We start from the raw sequence: 23163 nt of genomic DNA on the forward strand, positions 1-23163 counted from the left end.
AGCACTGGACAGCGAAGAAGATGGGTGGCACGGTGGCAAGCACTGCTGCCTCACAATGCCAGAGACCTGGGTTCAATTCCCATTGAATTTGCAGTATGCAGTGTCTCCAGTTGTTTCTTGATGTCACGTGGAGTGAACTGAATTCGCTGGAGACTGGTATTTGTGATGCTGGGGACCACTGGAGGAGCCAGAGATGGATCATCCACTTGGCACTTCTGACTGAAGATTGTTGCAAATGCATCAGCCTTATCTTTTGCACGGATGTGCTGGGCTCCTCAATCAGTGAGGATGGCGATATTTGTGGAGCCTCCTCCTCCAGTGAGTTGCTTAATTGCCCAACACCATTCACAAATAGATATGGAAGGACTGCAGAGCTCAGACCTAATCTATTGGTTGTGGGATTGCTTAGCACTGTCTATCACTTGCTATTTATTCCATTTGGTACACAAGTAGACCTGTTTGGTAGCTTCACCAGGTTGACACCTCATTTTTAGGTTAGCCTGATACGCCTTCCTGCACTCTCCATTGAACCAGGGTTGATCACCTGGCTTGATGATAATGGTTGAGTGGGGGATATACCTGGCCATGAGGTTGCTGATTGTGCTAGAGTACAGTTCTGCTGCTGTTGATGGCCCACAGTGCCTCATGGATGCCCAGTCTTAAGTTGCTACATTGGTTCAAAGTCTGCCCTATTTAGAATGGCGATTGTGCCACACAACACAATGGAGGTTATTCTCAATGTGAAGGCAGGACTTCATCTCTACAAAGACAGTGCGGTGGTCACTTTTACCTAGCTGTCATGGACAGATGCTTCTGCAGCTAGCAGATTAGTCAATTATGTTTTCTCCTCTTGTAGGTTCCCTCACCACCTGCCGCAGACCCAGTATAGCAGGTGTATCCTTTAGGATCCAACCAGTTCAATCAGTAATGCTGCTGCTGAGCCACTCTTAGTGGTGGACATTGAAATCCCCCACCTAGAGTACATCTTGCGCCATTACCAACCTCAATGCCTCCTCCGCATTGGTCTACATGGAGGAGTACTGATTCATCAGTCAAAGGACAACAGTACGTGGTAACCAGTAAGAGGTTTCCTTGTCCATGTTTAACCTGAAGCCATGAGGCTTCATGGGGTCCACAGTCAATGTCAAGGACTCCCAGGGCAACTCCTTCCCGACTGTATCCCACTATGCCGCCACCTCTGCTGGGTCTGTCCTGCCAGTGGGATAGGACATATCCAGGGATGGTAATGGTGGTGTCTGAGTTGTTATCTGTAAGGTATGACTTCATAAGAATGACTATGTCACACTGTTGTTTGACTAGTCTGAGACAGCTCTCCCAATTTCGGCACTTGCCCCCAGATGTTGGGGAGGAGAACTTTGCATGGTCGACAGGGCTTTTTATGTTTTTGCCATTATCTTTTCTGGTTCCAAGGTCGATGCCAGGTGGTCTATCTGGTTTCATTTCTTGGTTATAACTTTCGAGCGATTGATACAACTGAGTGGGCTGCTAGGCCATTTCAGAGGGCAGTTGAGAGTCAATCACATTGCTCTGGCTCCAGAGTCACATGTAGGCTAGGCCAGGTCACTAGGTCCAGAAAAGCTAACCTACATTTGGGAGGAGATTAACTACATGCTGCAGCACCAATTTTAAAAGACTAGCACCAATTGTGCTCACACCCAAGCTAAACAGCTCCTCAATGCTCTGCATGAAAAGGTAATACAGTGATCAAAGCTGAATCATACCTTAGGGACCTCAGAAACAACATTTTATGGATACGGTAATGAGTGCATGGAATGAGGTAACAGAGGTGGTAGTGGAGGCTGGTACAATTTCAACATTTAAAAGGCATCTGGATGGGTACATGAACAGGAAGGGTTCAAAGGAATACAGGCCAAATGCTGGCAAATGGAACTAAATTGATTTAGGATATCTGGTCGGCATGGACAAGTGGGACCAATGGGTCTGTTTCCTTGCCGCACATCTCTATGACACCATGATAGCTCAGCTGAAAAATTAGATTGATAGGGTAGGTAAAGCAACCTACACTACCAAGATCAATTTACTCAAAGTAATATTGGCAGGTTCCCTTGACTATCCGCACAAAGGAAATCTCTGCCTTCATAACTCTGAAGAGTTATACCAGTGTCAAGTCAGGCCATTTGGATTCCAAAATGCCACAACCACATTTTAAAGGCTAATGAACCAGCTAGCAACATATTTATCTTACTGCAAAGACAACATCCTTGCGCAAAGTGAAACGCGAGAAACACACTTAGAGCAATTAGAAGTCCTCTTTCGGAAAATACAGTCAGCTGACCTAGTAGTCAAGCTCAAAGAATGGGTTTTTAAGTCCCAAGTGATCTATTTTGACAAGATGAGTGGGCCAAAGATCAAGAACAAAGAAAATTTACAGCCCAGGAACAGGCCCTTCTGCCCTCCAAGCTTGAGCCAATACAAATGTACTGTCTAAACCTATCGCCCAGTTCCTAAGCATCTGTATCCCTCTGCTCCCCACCTACTCCTGCTTCTGTCCAGACGCATCTTAAATGAATCTACCGTGCCTGCCTCTACCACCTCTGCTGGCAATGCATTCCAAACATCCACCACTCACTGTGTGAAGTACTTGCCGCGTATATCCCCCTTAAACTTTCCACCTCTCACCTTGAAAGAGTGACCTCTCATTATTGAATCCTTCACCCTGGGAAAAAACTTGTCTCTATTTACCCTGTCTATACCTTTCATGATTTTGTAAACCTCAATCAGGTTCCCTCTCGATCTCCTTTTTTCTAACGAAAATATTGTTCAACGCTGCAAAGGTACAAGCAGCAGCTCAGTTTCCCATTTGCAAAAAGTGGGAGAGTGTATTTATTCTTTATATATTCCATTCTTTTTCATATTTTGTAATGAGGTGAGGATGAATCTCACATTTGCCCTGCAGGAGGAGTATCATAATAACAAAGTAGAACCAAAATACTATGGACAATTTTTAAACTTAATTCCAAAAGTGGTGCTTCTGAAATAAGGGCAGTCAAAAAGTGACTGACATTACTTCTGTGCTCTCTAGAAAAATCCTATGTAGGACACATGGAATGTAGCACCAGTAAAATGTTAGGAAAATTTTAAACAGAGGGGGAGACATGAAAGAAAGAGGTAGCAAGGGGGCAGAGTATCTCCTCACCTCTTAGTAAGCTACCTCTTATAAATACTTTTGAGTTATGACCTTCCAAAAAAATGGGTTAAAATCCAACATCAACCCTGGTGTGTAGCGGAAGAGATTACTGATTAACTGAGGAACCCACATGTACTAATCCAGGTTCAAGTACGAGTGTGCTGTAAAGATCCCAGAGTCAAACAACAACCCACGAGTCACCCATGCAATAGTGTAGAATGACTTTCTCGCTCTGAGTGCTAGAAGCCAGCTCACTAGCAAACCAGTGAAAAGGAAACAAGACAGAAGTACCAACCTCACAGAGTGCTGCCAGCCAACCGCTGTCAAAAGAAAACAGGACAAAACAATTTCAATCAACTGAAAAGCCAAAGACCATTCGGCCCATCGAGTTCACTCCGCCATTTAATAATGGCTGATGAGCATTTCAACTCCACTTACCTGCACTCTTCCCATAGCCCTTATATTCTTGATCTCGCAAGAAATTATCAATCTCTACCTTGAAGACATTTAACGTGCCGGCCTCCAATGCACTCCATGGCAATGAATTCCACAGGCCCACCACTCTCTGGCTGAAGAAATGTCTCCTCATTTCCATACTAAATTGACCCCCTCTAATTCTAAGGCTGTGCCCATGGATCCTAGTCTCCCCGCCTAACAGAAACAAATTCCCAGCATCCACTTTTTCTAAGCCATGCATTATCTTGTAAGTTTTTATTAGATCTCCCCTCAACTTTCTAAACTCTAATGAATACAGTCCCAGGATCCTCAGCCGTTCATCATATGTTAGGCTTACCATTCCAGGGATCACCCGTGTGAATCTCCGCTGGACATGCTCCAGTGCCAGTATGTCCTTCCTGAGGTGTGGGGCCCAAAGGTGGACACAGTATTCTAAATGGGGCCTAACTAGAGCTTTATAAAGTCTCAGAAGCACATTGCTGCTTTTATATGCCAATCCTCGAGATGACTGACAACATTACATTTGCTTTTTTAACCACAGATTCAACCTGCAAATCAACCTTTAGAGAATCCTGGACTAGCATTCCCAGATCCCTTTGTACTTGGGCTTTGTGAATTTTCTCACCGTTTAGAAAATAGTCCATGCCTGTATTCTTTTTTCCAAAGTGCACGATCTTGCATTTGCTCACGTTGAATTTCATCAGCCATTTGCTGGACCACTCTCCTAAACTGTCTAAATCTTCCTACAGTCTCCCCACCACCTCAGTACTCCCTGCCTGTCCGGCTAATTTTGTATCATCGGTGAACTTCGTCAGAAGCTCCCAATCCCTTCATCCCGATCATTAATATATAATGTGAACAGCTGCGGCCCCAACACTGAACCCTGCGAGACCCCACATGTCACCAGCTGCCATTCCGAAAAAGAACCTTGTATCCCAACTCTCTGCTTTCTGTCAGACAGCCAATTCTCAATCCATGCCAGTAGCTCACCTCGAACACCATGGGCCCTCACCTTACTCAGCAGCCTCCGGTGAGGCACCTTATCAAAGGCCTTTTGGAAGTCTAGGTAGATAACATTCACTGGGTTTCCCTGGTCTAACCTACTTGTCACCTCTTCAAAGAATTCCAATAGGTTTGTTAGGCATGACCTTCCCTTACTAAATCCATGCTGAGTTGTTCTAATCTGACCCTATACTTTCAAGAATTTAGAAATCTCATCCTTAACAATGGATTCTAGAATTTTACCGACAACTGAGGTTAGGCTAGTTGGCCTATAATTTTCCATCTTTTGTCTTGATCCTTTTTTGAACAAGGGGGTTACAACAGTGATTTTCCAATCATCTGGGACTTTCCCTGACTCCAGTGACTTTTGAAAGATCACAAACAACGCCTCCACTATTTCCGCAGCCACCTCCCTCAGAACTGTAGGACGTAGCCCATCGGGGCCAGGAGATTTATCAATCTTTAGATCTTTCAGCTTTTCTACCACTTTCTCTTTTGTAATGGCTACCATACTCAACTCTGCCCCCTGACTCTCCTGAATTGTTGGGATATTACTCACATCTTCCATTGTGAGCGGCACAGTGGCACAGTGGTTAGCACTGCTGCCTCACAGCGCCAGAGACCCTGGTTCAATTCCTGCCTCAGGCAACTCCCCGTGTCTGCGTGGGTTCCTCCGGTTTCCTCCCACAGTCCAAAAATGTGCAGGTCAGGTGAATTGGCCATGCTAAATTATCCGTAGTGTTAGACGAGGGGGTAGGTGTAGGGGTATACGCTGGGTGGTACACGCTTCGGCAGGTCGGTGTGGACTTGTTGGGCCGAAGGGCCTGTTTCCACACTAAGTAATCTAATCTAATCTAATCTAAGACTGACACAAAGTACTTATTAAGTTCTTCAGCTATTTCCTTATCTCTCATCACTAGCCTTCCTGCATCAATTTGGAGCGGCCCAACTTCTACTTTTGCCTCTCGTTTGTTTCTTATGTATCGAAAGAAACTTTTCTATCATTTCTAATAATACCGGATAGCTTACCTTTATATTTGATTCTCTCCTTCCATATTGTTATCCTCTCCTTCTTTGTTATCCCCAGTTTTTGTAGTCTTCCCAATCTTCTGATTTCCCAGTGTTCTTGGCCACTTATAGGCTCTCTCTTTTTCCTTGATACATTTCCTGACTTCCTTTGTCAGCCATGGCTGTCTAATTCCTCTCCGCCCCAGATAATCTTTCTTTTCTTTGGGATGAACCTCTGTACTGTGTCCTCAAGTATACCCAGAAACTCCTGCCATTGTTGCCCTACTGCCCTACTGATTTTCATCAGTTCCTCTCTCATGTCCCTGTAATTACTGTAACGTCATTACATCCAATTTTGCCTTCTCTCTTTCAAACAGCAGACTGAACTCTACCATATTATAATCGCTGCCTCCTAAGTGTTTCTTTATTTTAAGGTCTTTTATAAAGTTGGGCTCATTACATAGCACTAAGTGCAGAATAGTCTGCTCTCTTGTGGACGCCATCAGAAGCTGTTCCAAAACGCCATCCTGTAAGCATTCCATGAATTCTGTTTCTTTGCATCCACTGGCAACATTATTCACCCAGTCCATTTGCATATTGATGTCCCCCATGGTCACCATGACCTTGCCTTTCTGACATGCCCTATCTGTTTCCTGTACATCTTACGCCCCTGGTCCTGACCACTGCTGGGAGGTCTGTACATAACTCCCATTATGGTTTATTTTTGCCATTGTGGCTCCTCAACTCCACCCACATAGACTCCACATCAGCTGACCCTATGTCATTCAGTGCGAAAGATTTAATTTCATTCTTAACTAACAAGGCAACTCCGCCCCCTCTGCCGACCTCCCTGTCTTTTCAATAAGTTGTAAATCCTTGGATTTTAACTGCCAATCCTGAACCCCCTGCAACCACTCTCTGTGTGATCATTCATTATGATTTGTGCCGTTAATTCATCTACTTTGTTACCTGAATGCTCGTAGTATTTGTAAAGTGCCTTAATGCTAATTGTCTTATCCTCATGATTTCCAACATCTCTAGAAATATGTCCTAAGTTATCCTTCCTTTTTGCTTCATTCCTAGTCTGCCTTGAACTAAAACCCTGCACACATGCTAACCTGCTGCTTAACTTTCTACTTGACTCCATACTCCCTGTTGCTTTCCCTTTCCCTTCCCCGCCCGACTCAAGTTTAACATCCTCGTGACCACCCTATTCTTTTCGCCAGAATACTGGTTCCAGATTGGTTCAGGTGGAGACCGCCCATCGGTACAGATTGCCCCAGTTCCAAAACTGATGCCAATGTCCCATGAAATAAAATCCCTGTTTCCCATACCAATCTCTTAGCCATGTGTTTACTTCCCTAATTTTCTTATCCGTATGCTAATTAGCAGGTGGCTTGGGTAGTAATCCACAGATTATGACTCTCGAGGACCTGTTCTTCAATTTCCTACCTAGTGCTTGATGCTCCCCAAACAGGTCCTCCTTCCTAGCCTTGCCTATGTTGTTAGTGCCAACGTGGACCACAACAACTGGATCTTCTCCCTCCCACTCCAATATCCTTTCAAGCCAGTCGGAGATGTCCTGCACCCTGGCACCGGGAAGGCAACATGCCATTGGGACTCTCGATCCAGCTCACAAAGGATACTATCTGTCCCCCTAATTTTAGAATCCCCTATAACAGCTACTTGCTTTTTGCTTCCCCCCCCCACCAATGGCCTTCTGCATCATGGTGCCGTGGTCAGCTGGCTCATCCTGTCCACAGCCCTTTTCCTCATCCATTCAGGGAGCAAAAATCTCATACCTGTTGGACAAGGTCTAGGGCTGAGGCTCCTCCACTCCTGAACTCCATCCCCCTACCTGCCACACTTACAGTCACACCTTGTTGTTCCTGATCACTAACTGAATTTGAATTACTTAATCTACCTGGTGTGACTGCCTCCTGAAACAAAGTGTCCAGGTAACTCTTCCCCCTCCCAGACGTGCCAGTGTTTGACGCTCAGATTCCAGATCATCAATTCTGATCTGGAGTTCTTCCAGCAACCAACACTTGCTACAGATGTGGTTACTACCGTTCACAATGGGATCAGCCAGCTCCAACATCATACAGCTCAGCACATCATTGTCCAACTGTCTCTACTTATTTAATTAATTTATACAAATTTATGAGTTAAATAAAGATTCCTAAATCTTCAAGTATTAACAATCCATTATCTACTCTTCATAAACAATTCAAAGAGACTGATACATATATCTTTTAATTCTTTTTCATCTTATCATTGATTTCTTATTCCTAATCTGTCTGTGTTTTGGAATTTATTTCTTTTTACATTTAGTAAACATTAAATTCACTTTTTTGTTAACTTAAGAAAGCCTGGTTAAATTGACTCCTTTTTAAAAAGACAAGCTCATTTGGTCAGGGTGAAAGGCACCCACAAGGAAGGAATTATTTTCAAACTGTTGTGACTAGGAGACAAAGGGAACTGCAGATGCTGGAGTAATCAGAGTTGAAGAAGCGTGGCACTGGAAAAGGCACAGATCAGGCAGCATCTGAGGAATGAGAAAGGAATGAGTCCTGCCTGAAATGTAAACTCTCTTGCTCCTTGGATGCTACCTGACCTGCTGCACCTTTTCCAGCGCCACGCTTCATCAAAATTGTTGTGACTAACCAAGGGACCAGGTGAAAAATGAAGGGGAGCTAGTTGTTCACTGCTAATGTGGGAGAATAGTGATTTGGGGTATCTGAATAACTTGGGAGATCTTGCCTGGGGTCTAATCACAACAGTTACGTTAAATACACATTTTCACACCATAATCAAAAACTCACTCACCAAACCAGTGCAGGCACCGATACAAAATACCAGGATCCATTTAACCACCTCGCATCTTCTCACTTTCTGTCAAAATTAAAGAAAAAGCTATCACAGCAGTCAAAGCAAACCCAGCAAGGTTACCAGCAGAGGAGTTGGGTAATGTAGTTTATGATAAAAAGGAGTCCTTAATGTTTAATTTTAGTTCAGAAGTAAGAAAATAACCTACAAACCACTCAGCAAATCAGTTAACCTCTGTGGAGGGAGAAATGGTTAAGGCTTTGCATATGCATTAAAGGTTTTGTTACTGAGATATTAATATGTCTATTCTCTCCATGGATGCTGTTTAATCTGTTTACAACATTGCATGTTTTTTTGCTTGGGTTAATTCAGTTTGGTAATATTTGTTTCAAACACATTACCAGAGGTGATTTCAAGAAGTGCATGTTAATGTAAAGTGTGTGGAAATCTCTAACTCTCTCCACCAAAGACTGTTAAGTGTGTTTATGGGGGGTATTGGGGTATGGATTTCAATTTCAAAACAGATCAATAAATTTTTGTAAGACATATGCATTAAGGGTTAAAGGGTAAGAAATGGAGTCAAGATACAATTCAGCAATAACTGAACTAAATGACAGAGAAGACTTGTGTGGCAAAGGGCAGAATATCTACAACTATTCCTTTAGCAAAGTCAACTGCACACTCCTTGGGAAATTAGATGCTTACACATACACCCAGATATTCCAAATCCAAGTCCCAAAATTTTGCTAAACTATCAATCTAATATCAAGTTTTTTTAAAAAAAGGACGAAGCTCCCAAATTTAATGCTTCAATAAAGGCATTAGAAAGGCATAAAAGACGAGATTATTCTGAAAATTAATCATATTATTGTGAAATATAATTTGATTTGTTTTTAAAGTTTATTTATTTTAAACTATAGAAATTTCAATGAGAGAGAAAATGGTAAATCATGTTTTCATCGATTTGAAGAGAAAAGGTACACTGCCACCTGGATACAATTACCTGGCGCAGAAAAAAATCATATCAAGTAGAGCTTTTACCAATCTCAGGACGTCCTAAAGCATTTCTTAGCCAATGAAGAATTTCTGCAGTTCTATACTGTAATGGACAGAAAAGCAGTACGAATTTTCAGTCTACATGATCCCCAAACAGCAATAAAGTAAGTTACCAAATAATTGTTGTTTAGTGGAATTGTTTTAGGGGTAAAGATTAACTTGGGTAAAGGAGAGCTCCCTTGCTCTTCTCTGAATAGTAAGAGGAGATCATCTGGTCACTTCAAATACCAGAAAGGTCTTGGGTTTAAAACTCTACTAAATAAAAACACTTCCAAAGTTGATACAGAAGTGTCAGCACAGATTCTTTGCTGAAGTTTCTGGAATTGGGCGCAAAACTAAACTGACACTGTATACAAACGTCATTTCCATTCTACATGGGAGCACAGGAATTCATGACAGGAGAATAATGATAGATGTGATGGGGTGATGAGAGGGTGGCAGAGGCTGCCTAACAGAAAACTGTCAGAATTGTTTTGTTACTTACTGAAACTGATTGTAAATTCAAAATATTAAGCATGTACAAATTTCATGGAAATTCTGAAAGCATGCACTATCACTCAGGACCCAACAGACGACCACCCACCAGAAGCAGCAGTCAGGAGATCAGAGAGCGCTTCAATATTCCCACTCCCACATTGTTGTTAGAGACTCCACAAAGTTATGCATTGTTCAATTAGATGTAACTGGATTTTTGTGTGATGCAATTAATAAAACTATGAAAAACAAAATTAGCCTAAGAAAATTATACATGTTCTACTGTTCAATGATTAACCATTAGATTTAAACTTTATTTTTCTTTTAAAAATATCTTTAGAAAAACTCAGAAGTTTATTTTTCCAGAATAGTGGCAATAACAGAAATGTTGTTAAGAAATAGCCAAGATTGGGCCTTTAATTGTCAAAGATGCAAAGTGCTCAAAAAATAAGGACAATGAAAAGAGGGAGGTGGTGGCAGTATGATTAGGGAAAGCATTGCAATGTTGAAAATTAATAATTTCCTTGAAGTGACAAGAACAGAATCCATTTGGTCAGAGTTGAAAACCAATAATTGAAAGAGAGACAGTGATTCAAATCTACAGTGAAATAGCAACAATAAGAAACTAGAGTGATGATCATGGAGAATACTAAGCACACAAAAAGATGATCAGGATAATGTTATAACAAAGGGAAAGGAATTTCTTAAGTGTGTGCAGAGAACTTCCTGCATGACTAGTATGTTCTCTATCCAACTAGGTACGAGGCATTGCCTGGATCTGGTGATAGGGAATGAGATGGACCAAGTGTCCGTGGGGCAACATTTACTATAAATTATCATTGTATAAGGTTTAAATGACTAATGGCAAAGAATAATAACATAATTTTAAACTGGAAGAGGGTTAACTGCAATGTATTGAGAAAGGTATTCAGCCAGAATAAAATAGAACCAAAGTTTTGACAAGAAAACATATAACCAAACACTAGCTGATTTTTAAGAAAGTGATATTTCAGGCACAGATACATTTAAACACGAGACAAGAAAAATCAAACTATGCTCCTTGAATGACAAGGTAGGTAGATAATATGAAGAAACAGTAAAAGGACTTGTGGTGCACATCTGATGAATTCGTCAATTGAGAGTGAAGTTAAATACAGCAAGTTGGGAGTAAGTGAAGAGTAGACTAAGATGGAGAAAGGAAAAATGAGAATTGAATGGCATTGAATTTAAAGAGTCCAAAAATCTTCTATCAGCAACTAAATAGAAAGCTAGCAGTAAGTAGCAGGTTGGTGCCCATTAGTGATACAAGATACAGCTAAGAGGCATAGGGCAAGGCTAGAGTTCTTACTAAGTGCAAGACAGCCCCGTTGTTTAGGGTGCATAGAATGTTGCAATCAATGACTTTTGCAAATGGCAGACTATGCATGTACAGTGCATCCTTTTTGTCCTGGAAGTTAGTTTTTTTTCCCCAAAACTATGGTTAGGCAGACCCTGGATTCACAGTCAGTGAAAGGCAACTGAAGTACTGTGCCAATTATTGAATTCATTAATGGTGGATATGCGAACAGATCTTTATTATACTTCACATAGGCGTTTACAAAGGGAGAATTGGCTAAACATCAATAAAATCAGATGGGGTAAAAATTTTTTTTTAAAGATTAGATTACTTACAGTGTGGAAACAGGCACTTCGGCCCAACAAGTCCACACCGACCCGCCGAAGCGCACCCACCCAGACCCATTCCCCTACACCTAACACTACAGGCAATTTAGCATGGCCAATTCACCTAACCTGCACATTTTTGGACTGTGGGAGGAAACCGGAGCACCCGGAGGAAACCCACGCAGACACGGGGGGAATGTGCAAACTCCACACAGTCAGTCGCCGGAGTCGGGAATTGAACCCGGGTCTCTGGCAGCAATGCTAACCACTGTGCCACCGTGCCGCCCATTGTCAGAATGCACATGCTCAAGACTGGATAAGTTGTCTGATCCATTGTATAGCATCTAGGTTGTGAAAGAAGGTGGAATAGCGAAAGGGCTTGCCATTACTTTCCTTTGATATAGGGAAGGTACCAGAGTCTTGTAAAGTGACAAACTTGTCACTCATTTTCAAACAGAATGTGAGCACATTCCTAATAATTACAGGCCAATCAGTTTAACATCTGTGGTGGGGAGGGTTTCAGAAACACTAATCAGAAAAAAAAATTCAACAGGCACTTAGATAGCTTTAAGTAAAGAAACAGGAGAAGGCAAATCATGATTCACTGAACTGAATGTCTCTTTAATGCAGTACCAACAAAGTTGATGGGAATGCCTTGATTTGTCTATATTACATTAGATAACATTACATTATAGTGTGGAAACAGGCCCTTCGGCCCAACAAGTCCACACTGACCCGCCGAAGCGCAACCCACCCATTCCCCTACATTTACCCCTTTACCTAACACTACGGGCAATTTAGCATGGCCAATTCACCTGACCTGCACATCTTTGGACTGTGGGAGGAAACCGGAGCATCCGGAGGAAACCCACGCAGACATGGGGAGAATGTGCAAACTCCACACAGTCAGTCGCCTGAAGCGGGAATTGGACCCGGGTCTCCGGCGCTGTGAGGCAGCAGTGCTAACCACTGTGCCACCGTGCCGCCCATGGAATCTGACAAGAAAGAATTTGATAAAGGCACAAAAAAAATTAATTATCAAAATTGACTCTCCTGTTTCTCAGCAGGAGTGTCAAATTGTATAAAAACAAAACTGACAATGGGATAGTAAATGCCATAGTAAAAATGTGCCCTTAAAATTGTAAAATTGCAGATAATGGTACACTCCCTGGATCAGTGTTAAGACCTCTGCATTTCAATATAAAGTTATTGCATATTGAAATTAAGCAAAATTTCAATATTTGCCAAATGATAGTGTTACATAGATTGGCTTGCACAATAGGTAAAAACAATGACTGCAGATGCTGGAAACCAGATTTTGGATAAGTGGTGCTGGAAGAGCACAGCAGTTCAGGCAGCATCCGCGGAGCAGCAAAATCGATGTTTCAGGCAAAAGCCCTTCATCAGGAATAGGCAGACAGATGTCAGATGAGATTTATTTTTTTTTAGATTAGCTTACTTACAGTGTGGAAACAGGCGCTTCGGCCCTTCAAGTCCACACCGACCCGCCGAAGCGCAACCCACCCATTCCCCTACATTTACCCCTTTACCTAACACTACGGGCAATTTAGCATGGCCAATTCACCTGACCTGCACATCTTTGGACTGTGGGAGGAAACCGGAGCACCCGGAGGAAACCCACACAGACACGGGGAGAATGTGCAAACTCCACACAGTCAGTCGCCTGAGTCGGGAATTGAACCCGGGTCTCTGGCGCTGTGAGGCAGCAGTGCTAACCACTGTGCCACCGTGCCGCCCAGGTTGGTGCAAGATTATGTATTTTCACAGAACAGAAGGCTATATGATATATTCTAAAGACTTTGAGAGGTAGGGACACCTAATTGCTCATGTGCAGACATCTTTGAAGGTGACAAGATAGATTGAGAAATTAATTAGTAAAGCGTATGGCACTTTGATCTTCATGAATAGAGGTAATGAATACAAAAGCAGGGAAACAGTGCTGAACCTTTTTTAAGCTGTGGTTAGGTCTTAACTGGTGTACTGCTTCCAGCTTTGATCACATTTTGAGGACATGAAAGCTGCTGAGATGTGCAGAGGAAATTAGGCAGAATGGCTTCAGAGTTAAGGAAATATACCTATAAGATTTTATTGGAGAAGCTGAGGTTATTTTCCTTAGAGCAAAGGAATTTGAAAGAAGGAAACGGACAAACGGTCACAGAGATTTCTCAACAAACCTTGTTATCCAGCGTTTCCAGTACCTCCAGATATGGTTCATTGATACATTTATCATAATCCAAACTCTGTCAAAAGGAAACAAACCATCAGATACACCAGAAAATGAAAAATACTCATTTAGAGATGCAGAACAAAGTGTGAATCTACATTGATTTTGTTGTCATTTCACTTAAATCATAGAATTTGCAGTGAGCATTTCATCTTGAGTACAGCCTACGAACAAAGTGCCAGGTTCAGTACTGATTAAAGTCAGAGTCAAAACACTGGCATACAACATAATGATCAGCATTTTACATAATATAAAAACAGTAATTTATTTAGTCATGGATTAATCTTGGGATTCAGGTCATTTATAAATCTGTTTTCAACTGAACTGTGAAACTGCTACATGTGCTCATTCCCAGGGTATTTGTTTTTCTGGATGCATACGATCCACTGAGCTTCAAGAACACTCCAAAAGGCAGTAAAGGTAAACCATATTGCAGTTGGTCTGGACTCACGTAAAGGCTAGACAGTAAAGAATAGACAGTTTCTCTCCCTTAAAGTAGTCAGTGAACCTGGAGTTTTATGACAATTGTTAATTTCATAATCATGATTACTGATGCTCAATTTCTACTCCAAATTAATTTCACCAAAGTTATATTCTCCAGGTGGTTTGTCATAACTACTTATGATATATATTACTTACTTGGATGAAAGATCCAAATGTCTGGTAGCTAAACTTACAGATGACAAGTAAGGAAAGTAAGTTGTGAAGAGAAGATAGACTAAGGGATATTTATAGGTTACGGAGGTGGGAAAAATGTGATAGATGGAATATCATATTAAGAAAAATGTGAACTTGCCAATTTCAGGATAAAATAGAAAAGCTTAAAACTATACAAGTGGAGATTGATTACACAATTTGGTGGCACAGAGAGATCTGGTTTCACAAAAAGTGGCATTTATAGGCACAGCAAGCAATTAGGAAGATGGGTAAATGCTGATGTTTACTGCAACACTGTTTTACTGCAGCTATGAAGGGCCTTCGTGTCAGCACATCTTGAGTTTTATATACAGCTTTGGTCTCCGCATTTGAAAAGGGATAAACTGCATTAGAAGCAGTTCAGAGCAGGTTTACTGAACTCATTCCTGGGAAGATGGGCTTATCTGATGAAGGAAGATTGAACAGGTTGGGCATGTACACATTAGAGTTCAGATGAGAGGTAATCCTGTTGAAGCTTAAGATCCTGCAGGAATTACAGAGGGGATGTTGGAAGATTGCTTCCTCCTCTTGGATGAGAACAAGGGGAGAAAGTGAGGACTGCAGATCAGAGTCAAAGAGCGAGGTGCTGGAATTCCTTATGAAGGGCTTATGCCCGAAACGTCAATTCTCCTGTTCCTTGGATCCTGCCTGACTGGCTCTGCTTTTCCAGTACCACACCCTTCGACTGAGAACAAGGGAACACAGTTTAAGATAAAAAGATCTCCTTTAAAGACTGAGATGAGGTGAATTTTTTTCTCTCAAAGGGTCATTTGTCTTTGCAATACTCTACTTCCAGGTTATGTTGTTGCAGATTATAAAAGAATAATTTACGATGATTCACTACTGCTGTTCTTCTGAAATCATGGTGTAACCTGATGCCTGTGTGAGTGTTAGACAGTTTACAGCTATGAGAAAGCTTGCCTTTAAAGTCTGCTGCAACACTAGTCTCGTACAACATACTTTTCAATACTAGGGCAATTAGGGGTTTGCAACAAATGTTGATTTCAGAGATATTCACATTCTATGATCAAAAGAAATGGAAATGCATAGATTTAAGGAGAAGCTCCTCCACATTCAGCTTGATATATTACGCATCAGCAGATTTAAGGTGGGGCAATTAATCAATTTGAGGCAACATGTCCCAAAACATATCCCCTGTGTCCGACATAGGACCAATGCACGCTGGAAAGAACCACTGTTGAACAAAGATGGAGATGCTGCTAATTTGAATGTTATTAAACCAAAACATCACTTATGTGGACTAACAGTTTCTCAAAAATCTCTTCAACAGAGTTGTATTACAAGCCTGAAATGAAGAAGTCATCAGTTTGCTTGAGCTTCCAACTGGTGAAGGTGTATGCTGAAAAACTCAAAAATAAGCAAGAGAAGGAAGTGAATGACAATAAAGGGCGTCTAACCAGTCTAGTTTCCTCTCAACCAACATATTCAATGTTCAGGTGCTGCATATAGGAATGAATGAAAGTTTATTTTGCACACTTGCTTTGCCATTTACATACCTCATAATCTTTCCTTGGCAAAATTTCATCCTCTTCCTCATGTGTCTCCCCCAGAATAGTCTGTTATGAATAAAAGATTTTGCATTTATTCTGTTCAGTTTGACAATCAAGAAACAGTTTGCTATCTCTTCTCCATGAGTCTAACATAAAGCAATAACTCTAGTAATGGCAGTTGGAAAAATAAATGCTTTTACAGACATTGAACATCTAACATAATAGACTGTACTTCCCCTTCCCACCATTACAGCCCTTGCAACACAGCTTTCGTATGACGCTTGTGGGGAGGGTGTATCAACTGAAATTTTACTGCCAAACATTGACAGATTTCTGTTGAGTAAGGGTTTCAAAGGATATGGGGGAAAAATGGAGTTAAAATACAGATTAGCCATGACCCAGTTGAGCAAACTCGAGGAGCTGATCAATAATGACAAACACTTATGAGTGAATGGATTCGCACCTCCTCCAATGTATCTTTCCCTTGTTATCAGAATTATTACAACATTAGATTAGATTAGATTACTTAGTGTGGAAACAGACCCTTCGGCCCAACAAGTCCACACTGACCCCCGAAGCGCAACCCACCCATATCCCTACATTTACCCCTTCACCTAACACTACAGGCAATTTAGCTTGGCCAATTCACCTGACATGCACATTTTGTTTTGGACTGTGGGAGGAAACCGGAGCACCCGGAGGAAACCCATGCAGACACGGGGAGAATGTGCAAACTCCACAGTCAGTCGCCTGAGGCAGGAATTGAACCCGGGTCTCTGGCGCTGTGAGGCAGCAATGCTAACCACTGTGCCACCATGCCGCCCAATTGTTCTGGATGTAGGTTTGCTCGCTGAGCTAGAAGGTTCGTTTTCAGATGTTTTGTCACCATACTAGGTAACATCAGTGAGCCTCCAGATGAAGCACTGGTGGCATGGTCCGCTTTCTATTTATGTTTTGGTTTCCTTGGGTTGGTGATGTCATTTCCTGTGGTGCCATCATTTCCTCAGGGGGTGGTAAATGGGATCCAAGTCAATGTGTTTGTTGATAGAGTTCCGGTTGGAATGCCATGCATGTCTTTGTTTGGCTTGTCCTAGGATGGATGTATTGTGCCAGTCGAAGTGGTGTCCTTCCTCACCTGTATATAAGGATACTAGTAAGAGTGGGTCATGACGTTTTGTGGCTCGTTGATGTTCATGGACCCTGGTGTCTAGTTTTCTGCCTGTTTGTCCAATGTAGTGTTTGTTACAGTTCTTGCAAGGTATTTTGTAAATGACATTAGTTTTGCTTGTTGTCTGTATAGGATCTTTCAAGTATATTAGCTGTACTTTAGTGTATTGGTGGGTTTGTGGGTTACCATGATGCCAAGAGGTCTGAATAGTCTGGCAGTCGTTTCCGAGAGGTCTTTGACGTAGGGGTAGAGACACGCACGAGAATTCAGAGAAGCATGGCACTCTCTCAACAAACACATTGACTTGGATCCCATTTACCACCCCCTGAGAAAAATAGTAAATGGCATCACCAACCCAAGGAAACCTAAACACACAAATAGAAAGTGGGCCATTCCACCAGTGCTTCATCTGGAGGCTCACTGATGTTACCTAGTATGATGACGAAAGGTCAGGAAACGAACCTTCCAGCTCAGCCAGCAAACCTACATCCAGAACCTCAACAAATCTTCTCAAAACTCAATTACATCATATCTGTGGTCAAATTATAGTCAGCCAAGAAAAAATACAAAAATACAAAAATCAATCTGAGCACTAACTGAAATACTGCAATTTCACGATCAATCAGCTGCAGGCTGTACAGCATTGTCTAACCAAGGATTGAAACCTTCTAAACCCTTGTTTCCCACCCAACATTTAGAACTATTAAAATACTGATTTGTTACCCTTCTGCAACAAACCCATTCCATCTCTGAGCCCAAGAATTTTCTGTTATTGAGCTCACAATGGACTGCATTTCCCATTACCCTCTTCACTCAGGTCCATGAAGAGCTACTGAACGTGACATCATTGCCTTTTGTACCTAATCATCCGATTCCTTTAGTGTCCAAAATTCATCAATTTCAGTCTTCAATATAAATATTGACTGAGCAAACAGTTTTCAGTTGAGGATTCCAACATGCAGAATCCTGAATGAAGAATTACTCAGCTCAGTTCAAAATGGTTACTTTCTTGCCCAGAGATGATGACCATCAGCTCTAGATTCACCAAAGGAAACATCTTCACAGTATCGAGCCTGTCAAATGCCCCAAAAGTATTGTCTTTCAATATAAACATCTTTCATTCTTCAAAAGACCAGAGAATATAGGCTATTCAATCTCTTCTTATAGGACTTCCTTTTCCCACAAACCAATATGGCAAACCTTAATTGCACAACCTATTTGACAGGTATATCTTGCCTTAATAAATGCAGTCAAAAGTATATGTACTATCCCAGTCTTAAAATGCCACATAATTCCAGAAAGACTTCCTCATAATTCTCCACCAACCTTATTTTTAAAAAATTGCTTCCTCATAGATTAACTGAATGCAAGATTCCTTAAACATTTCTGAATATCAATGCTGATTAGTCTTTGGCTTTTAAAAAAAATATTGTGCTTTTAAATTCTTCCTACCAAAGTAAATAACCTCATGTCATTCCCCACCTTCTCGCATGACCACTTAACAGTCTGTATTCCTTTAAAGTATAGCTGGTCATTGAACTTGAGAGGAAGAAATCAACCAAGGTTTACCCCGATTGAAAAATACGTGTGTCTAAATACAGAGAACTGAAGACAATGCCCCAGTGATGCTCCCCACGAATAGACAAAAATCAAACAATGGTCTATGTTGAGTGAAGAAGAAACAGGTGCTATGGAAATGAATATATTATGTAAAGAACGAGGGGAGTGGGGAAAGCAGTGGGCCAAGATTAGGAGACTGTTCTGGGGCGGAGAGGAAGAGGGGGTAGTAGTGAGGGAGTGGGCAGTGTCCCAGGAGTTAGGCGACGAGGTGATGATCCTGGAGCAGGGAAGAGGGGCGGAACCGAGCTCACGGAGACCCGGTGGTGAACTCAGGAAAGCTTGCAGCTAGCACCCCTTCCCCGCTCACCAGCTCCTCCGGGCTGCGGCCCTCTCTTTCCCCGCAGCAGCAACACCGCAACCGTCGGCCGCTCGCCATCGCTACCCCCACGTGACCTGCGACCACCACCCCCGCCCGTTTACGTGCGCCGGGCCTGCCAGTCACTGGGGGGGGGCGGGGCCTAACGATACAGGCAAGGTCCCGACTCTCGCGCGCCGGGAATGAAAGAGGGCAGTGCTTGCTGACACCCGCAACTATGAACAACTACGCATGTGCGCTGATTCCAATGTACGCATGCGCTTCCATTCCAGACACATCACAAAAGATTTACGTGTGACGTCATATATAAATATCGCACTGCGCATGCGTGTTGAAGTGTGCACACTTTTGAAATTGGGTTGAGTGGTGGTTGACCATCCTTTGACTTGATGGTCTTAACCTTAACCTTCACCTTCACTTTTTTAAAGGCTGATCGTACGGCTCAGTTATTACATTCAGTGCAGAACAAGTCCATGCTATCTTACATATCCAATTCTGAACTGACGGCTCGTGCAGGCATCACAAACAGTAAATCTTGAGGCATATAAGGAAGATAATAGCAGACATCGGGAAGCAGACGTGTGAGAGATGATGTTTAATCCAGACCAGTGTAAAGTATTCTATTTTGCGGGGAGGAATGAAGAAGGGCTGTATACATTTAAACTATACAGTTTCAGAGTGTAAGAAATAGTGATAACTCGAGATGGATGTTCATACGTCTTTGAAGGTGAAAGGACAAATAGAAAAAGTTATTTAAAAATGTATATGGCTGTATAAAATAAAGGCAAACAATACAAGAACAAAGACATTTTGCTCAAACTTTATAATTAATGTTTAGGTCTCAGCTGGAGCATTTGTGATCATTTATAAGGAGACTAACCATTTATTGCAGGAGGTTATCAATGTACGTTAGCTGGACACAGCAATAACAGGTAGAATTCAACCTTGAAAAGTGAGGAAATGCACTTGACGAGGGATATCAAGGGAAGGTATTATACTATGAATGGCAGGATCCTGGCATGACAGGAATATTTGTGTGTATATCCACAAATCCCTGTGAGTAGTGGAAGAAGGTAGACAACACAGGTAAGAAGGCATATGGGTAACTTACCTTTATTCACTGAGGGATAGAATACAAAAACGAAGTTATGCTAGAACTGTATTAAATGCTGGTAGGCCACAACTGGAGTACTACATGCAGTTCTGATCACCGCATTATTAAGGAGGTCATGATTACACTAGAGAAAGCATAGAGGAGCTTTACCAGGATGCTGCCTGCTGTAGAGCTATGAGGAAAGATTGGATAAACTGAGGCAGTTCTTGGATCACCAAAGATTTACAAGGTACTTGATGGAGGTGTATGAGACTTACGGGCTTACATAAGATAGATAGAAAGGCACATTTTCCATTAGGAGACAGGTCAGTAACCAGGGAGCACAGATTTAGGGTAAAAGAAAGGAGCTAAAAGAGGAGAGTTGAGAATTTTTTTCCACCCAAAGGGTGGTGGGAGTCTTGAAGAGTGCACTGCCTGAAAGTGTGGTTCAGTCAAAAACTCTCAAAATTGCTGTGTTTTTTTCGGCATTCAGAAATAGATGGTGACATCTTGAAAAATGTCCATAATACAGAGGAAGAAGTGCTGGATGTCTTGAAACGCATAGAAGTGGATAAATCCCCAGGTCCTGATCAGGTGTGCCCTAGAACTCTGTGGGAAGCTAAGGAAGTGATTGCTGGGCCCCTTGCTGAGGTATTTGTATCATCAATAGTCACAGGTGAGGTGCCAGAAGACTGGAGGTTGGCTAACGTGGTACCATCATTTAAGAAAGGTGGTAAGGACAAGCCAGGCTGACCGGTGAGCCTGACGTTGGTGGTGGGCAAGTTGTTGGAGAGAATCCTGAGGGACAGGATTTACACACTTGGAAAGGCAAGGACTGATTAGGGAGAGTCAACATGGCTTTGTGCGTAGGAAATCATGTCTCACAAACTTGATTGAGTTTTTGAAAAAGTAACAAAGAGGATTGATGAGGGCAGAGCGGTAGATGTGATCTATATGGACTTCAGTAAGGCGTTCAACAAGGTTCCCCATAGGGAATCTCATGAAATACAGTGAGAACTAGCCATTTGGATACAGAACTGGCTCAAAGGTAGAAGACAGAGGTTGGAGGTGGAGGGTTGTTTTTCAGACTGGAGGCCTGTGACCAGTGGAGAGCCACAAAGATCAGTGCTGGGTCCACTACGTTTTGTCATTTATATAAATGATTTGGATATGAACATAGAAGGTATAGTTAGTAAGTTTGCAGATGACACCAAAATTGGAGGTGTAGTGGAAAGCGAAGAAGGTTATCTCAGATTACAATGGGATTTTGATCAGATGGGCCAATGGGCTGAGGAGTGGCAGATGGAGTTTAATTAAGATAAATGCAAGGTGCTGCATTTTGGGAAAGCAAGTCTTTGCAGGACTTATACACTTCATGGTAAGCTCCTAGGGAGTGTTGCTGAGCAAAGAAATCTTGGAGTGCAGGTTTATAGCTCCTTGAAAGTGGAGTCGCAGGTAGATAGGTAGTGAAGAGGCATTTGGTATGCTGTCCTTTATTGGTCAGAGTATTGAGTACAGGAGTTGGGAGATCATGTTGCAGCTGTACAGGACATTGGTTAGGCCATTGTTGTAATGTTGTGTGCAATTCTGGTCTCTTTCCTAACAGGGTTCAGAAAGGATTTACAAGAATGTTGCCAGAGTTGGAGGATTTGAGCTATCGGGAGAGTCTGAATAGGCTGGGGCTGTTTTCCCTCGAGTCGAAGACTGAGGGGTGATGGCATAGAGGTTTATAAAATCATCAGGGGCATGCATAGGATAAGTCTTGTGGGGGAGTCCAGAATAGAGGGCATAGGTTTAGGGTGAGAGGGGAAAGAGATCGACGGGGCAATTTTATCACGCAGAGGGTGGTGCGCGTGAGGTATGAGCTGCCAGAGGAAGTGGTGGAGGCTGGTACAATTGCAACATTTAAAAGGCATCTGGATAGGTATATGAATAGAAAGGGTTTGGAGGGATATGGCCAAGTGCTGGCAAATGGGACTAGATTAGGTTGGGATATCTGGTCGGCATGGACAGGTTGGAGCAAAGGTCTGTTTCTGTGCTGTACATCTCTATGACTCCATGACTTACACTACCTCCAAGGCAATGGGGCCAAAAGCTGGAAAATTGGATTTTATTGTCAGATTTCCATTGACCAGCATAGACATGGTGGGCTGAATGGCTTCCTTCCATACTGTCAATATCTCAGCCTGAGAATTCTAGGCACTATACCTCAAATGTATTGGAGTGGGGGAAAGGAAATGTTATTACAACGGTACCAGGAATACAAAACCCCTTAGTACCAGAGAAAGACGAGAGACACTAGGTAGTTTTGCTTATTAAAAGTGAGAAGAATTCAAAGTCGTGAACTGTTTTAATGGAGTAAATGAGGAGAAACTATTTAGTGCACCAAAGAATACAGATTTCAAGTCATTCACAAGAGTCCATGAGGAAAGATCTACTGCTTGAGAGAGTGGCAGAAGATGACTCGATTACAACTTCCAGAAGGAATGGGATAATCATGTGAAAGGGGGAAATATTCTGTACTTTGATGTGCAAGGGTCTGACTTACTGGGTAGATCTTTCACAGCTGACACAGAAAGGCTAGGCCCCAAGGCCCATTGTACGCTTTTAAGTCACTTTTCACATGATCTGTCTTGGTCGATCTGAATGTGACTGTGCAGAGGGTTGCTTTCCTGTAAGAGTGTTTCTCTTTCATTCCCGGTATAGAATTGAGACTCTAGAGTTCTGCTTTTGGTGTTGCATCCCTGATAGGCGGATCAAGGTCTCGACCATCTGTTCCTGGGGCTAAAAATAGTGCTGGGATTGGATCCTTTAAATCGGCTTCTCCTTATTCTACAGTGCGAGTCTGCCGCGAAGTG

General features: G+C 42.2%; 1 protein-coding gene across 3 annotated transcripts in view; it reads right to left on the reverse strand.

Moving 5' to 3' along the window:
* The window catches only part of clcn6 (Cl-/H+ antiporter 6), an 85099-nt gene extending 65714 nt beyond the window's left edge, over nucleotides 1-19385 (reverse strand). Inside the window, exons 1-4 of one of the 3 annotated variants that reach the window (XM_043675878.2) lie at nucleotides 19204-19385; nucleotides 16115-16174; nucleotides 13852-13917; nucleotides 8465-8530 (exon numbers count right to left, since the gene is read on the reverse strand). In XM_043675878.2, coding sequence (XP_043531813.1) covers nucleotides 8465-8530; nucleotides 13852-13917; nucleotides 16115-16174; nucleotides 19204-19272 — 261 coding nt within the window. In that variant the 5' untranslated portion in view covers nucleotides 19273-19385. The remainder of the gene's footprint in view (nucleotides 1-8464; nucleotides 8531-13851; nucleotides 13918-16114; nucleotides 16175-19203) is intronic. The other 2 variants (XM_087980455.1, XM_043675877.2) reach the window with 2 other exon arrangements.
* Nucleotides 19386-23163: the final 3778 nt, after the last annotated feature.

This window comes from Chiloscyllium plagiosum, unplaced genomic scaffold (genome assembly GCF_037043375.1).
Source record: "Chiloscyllium plagiosum isolate Xiang-an unplaced genomic scaffold, Cpla_swu_hap1 HiC_scaffold_37, whole genome shotgun sequence".
Lineage (NCBI taxonomy): Eukaryota > Metazoa > Chordata > Chondrichthyes > Orectolobiformes > Hemiscylliidae > Chiloscyllium > Chiloscyllium plagiosum.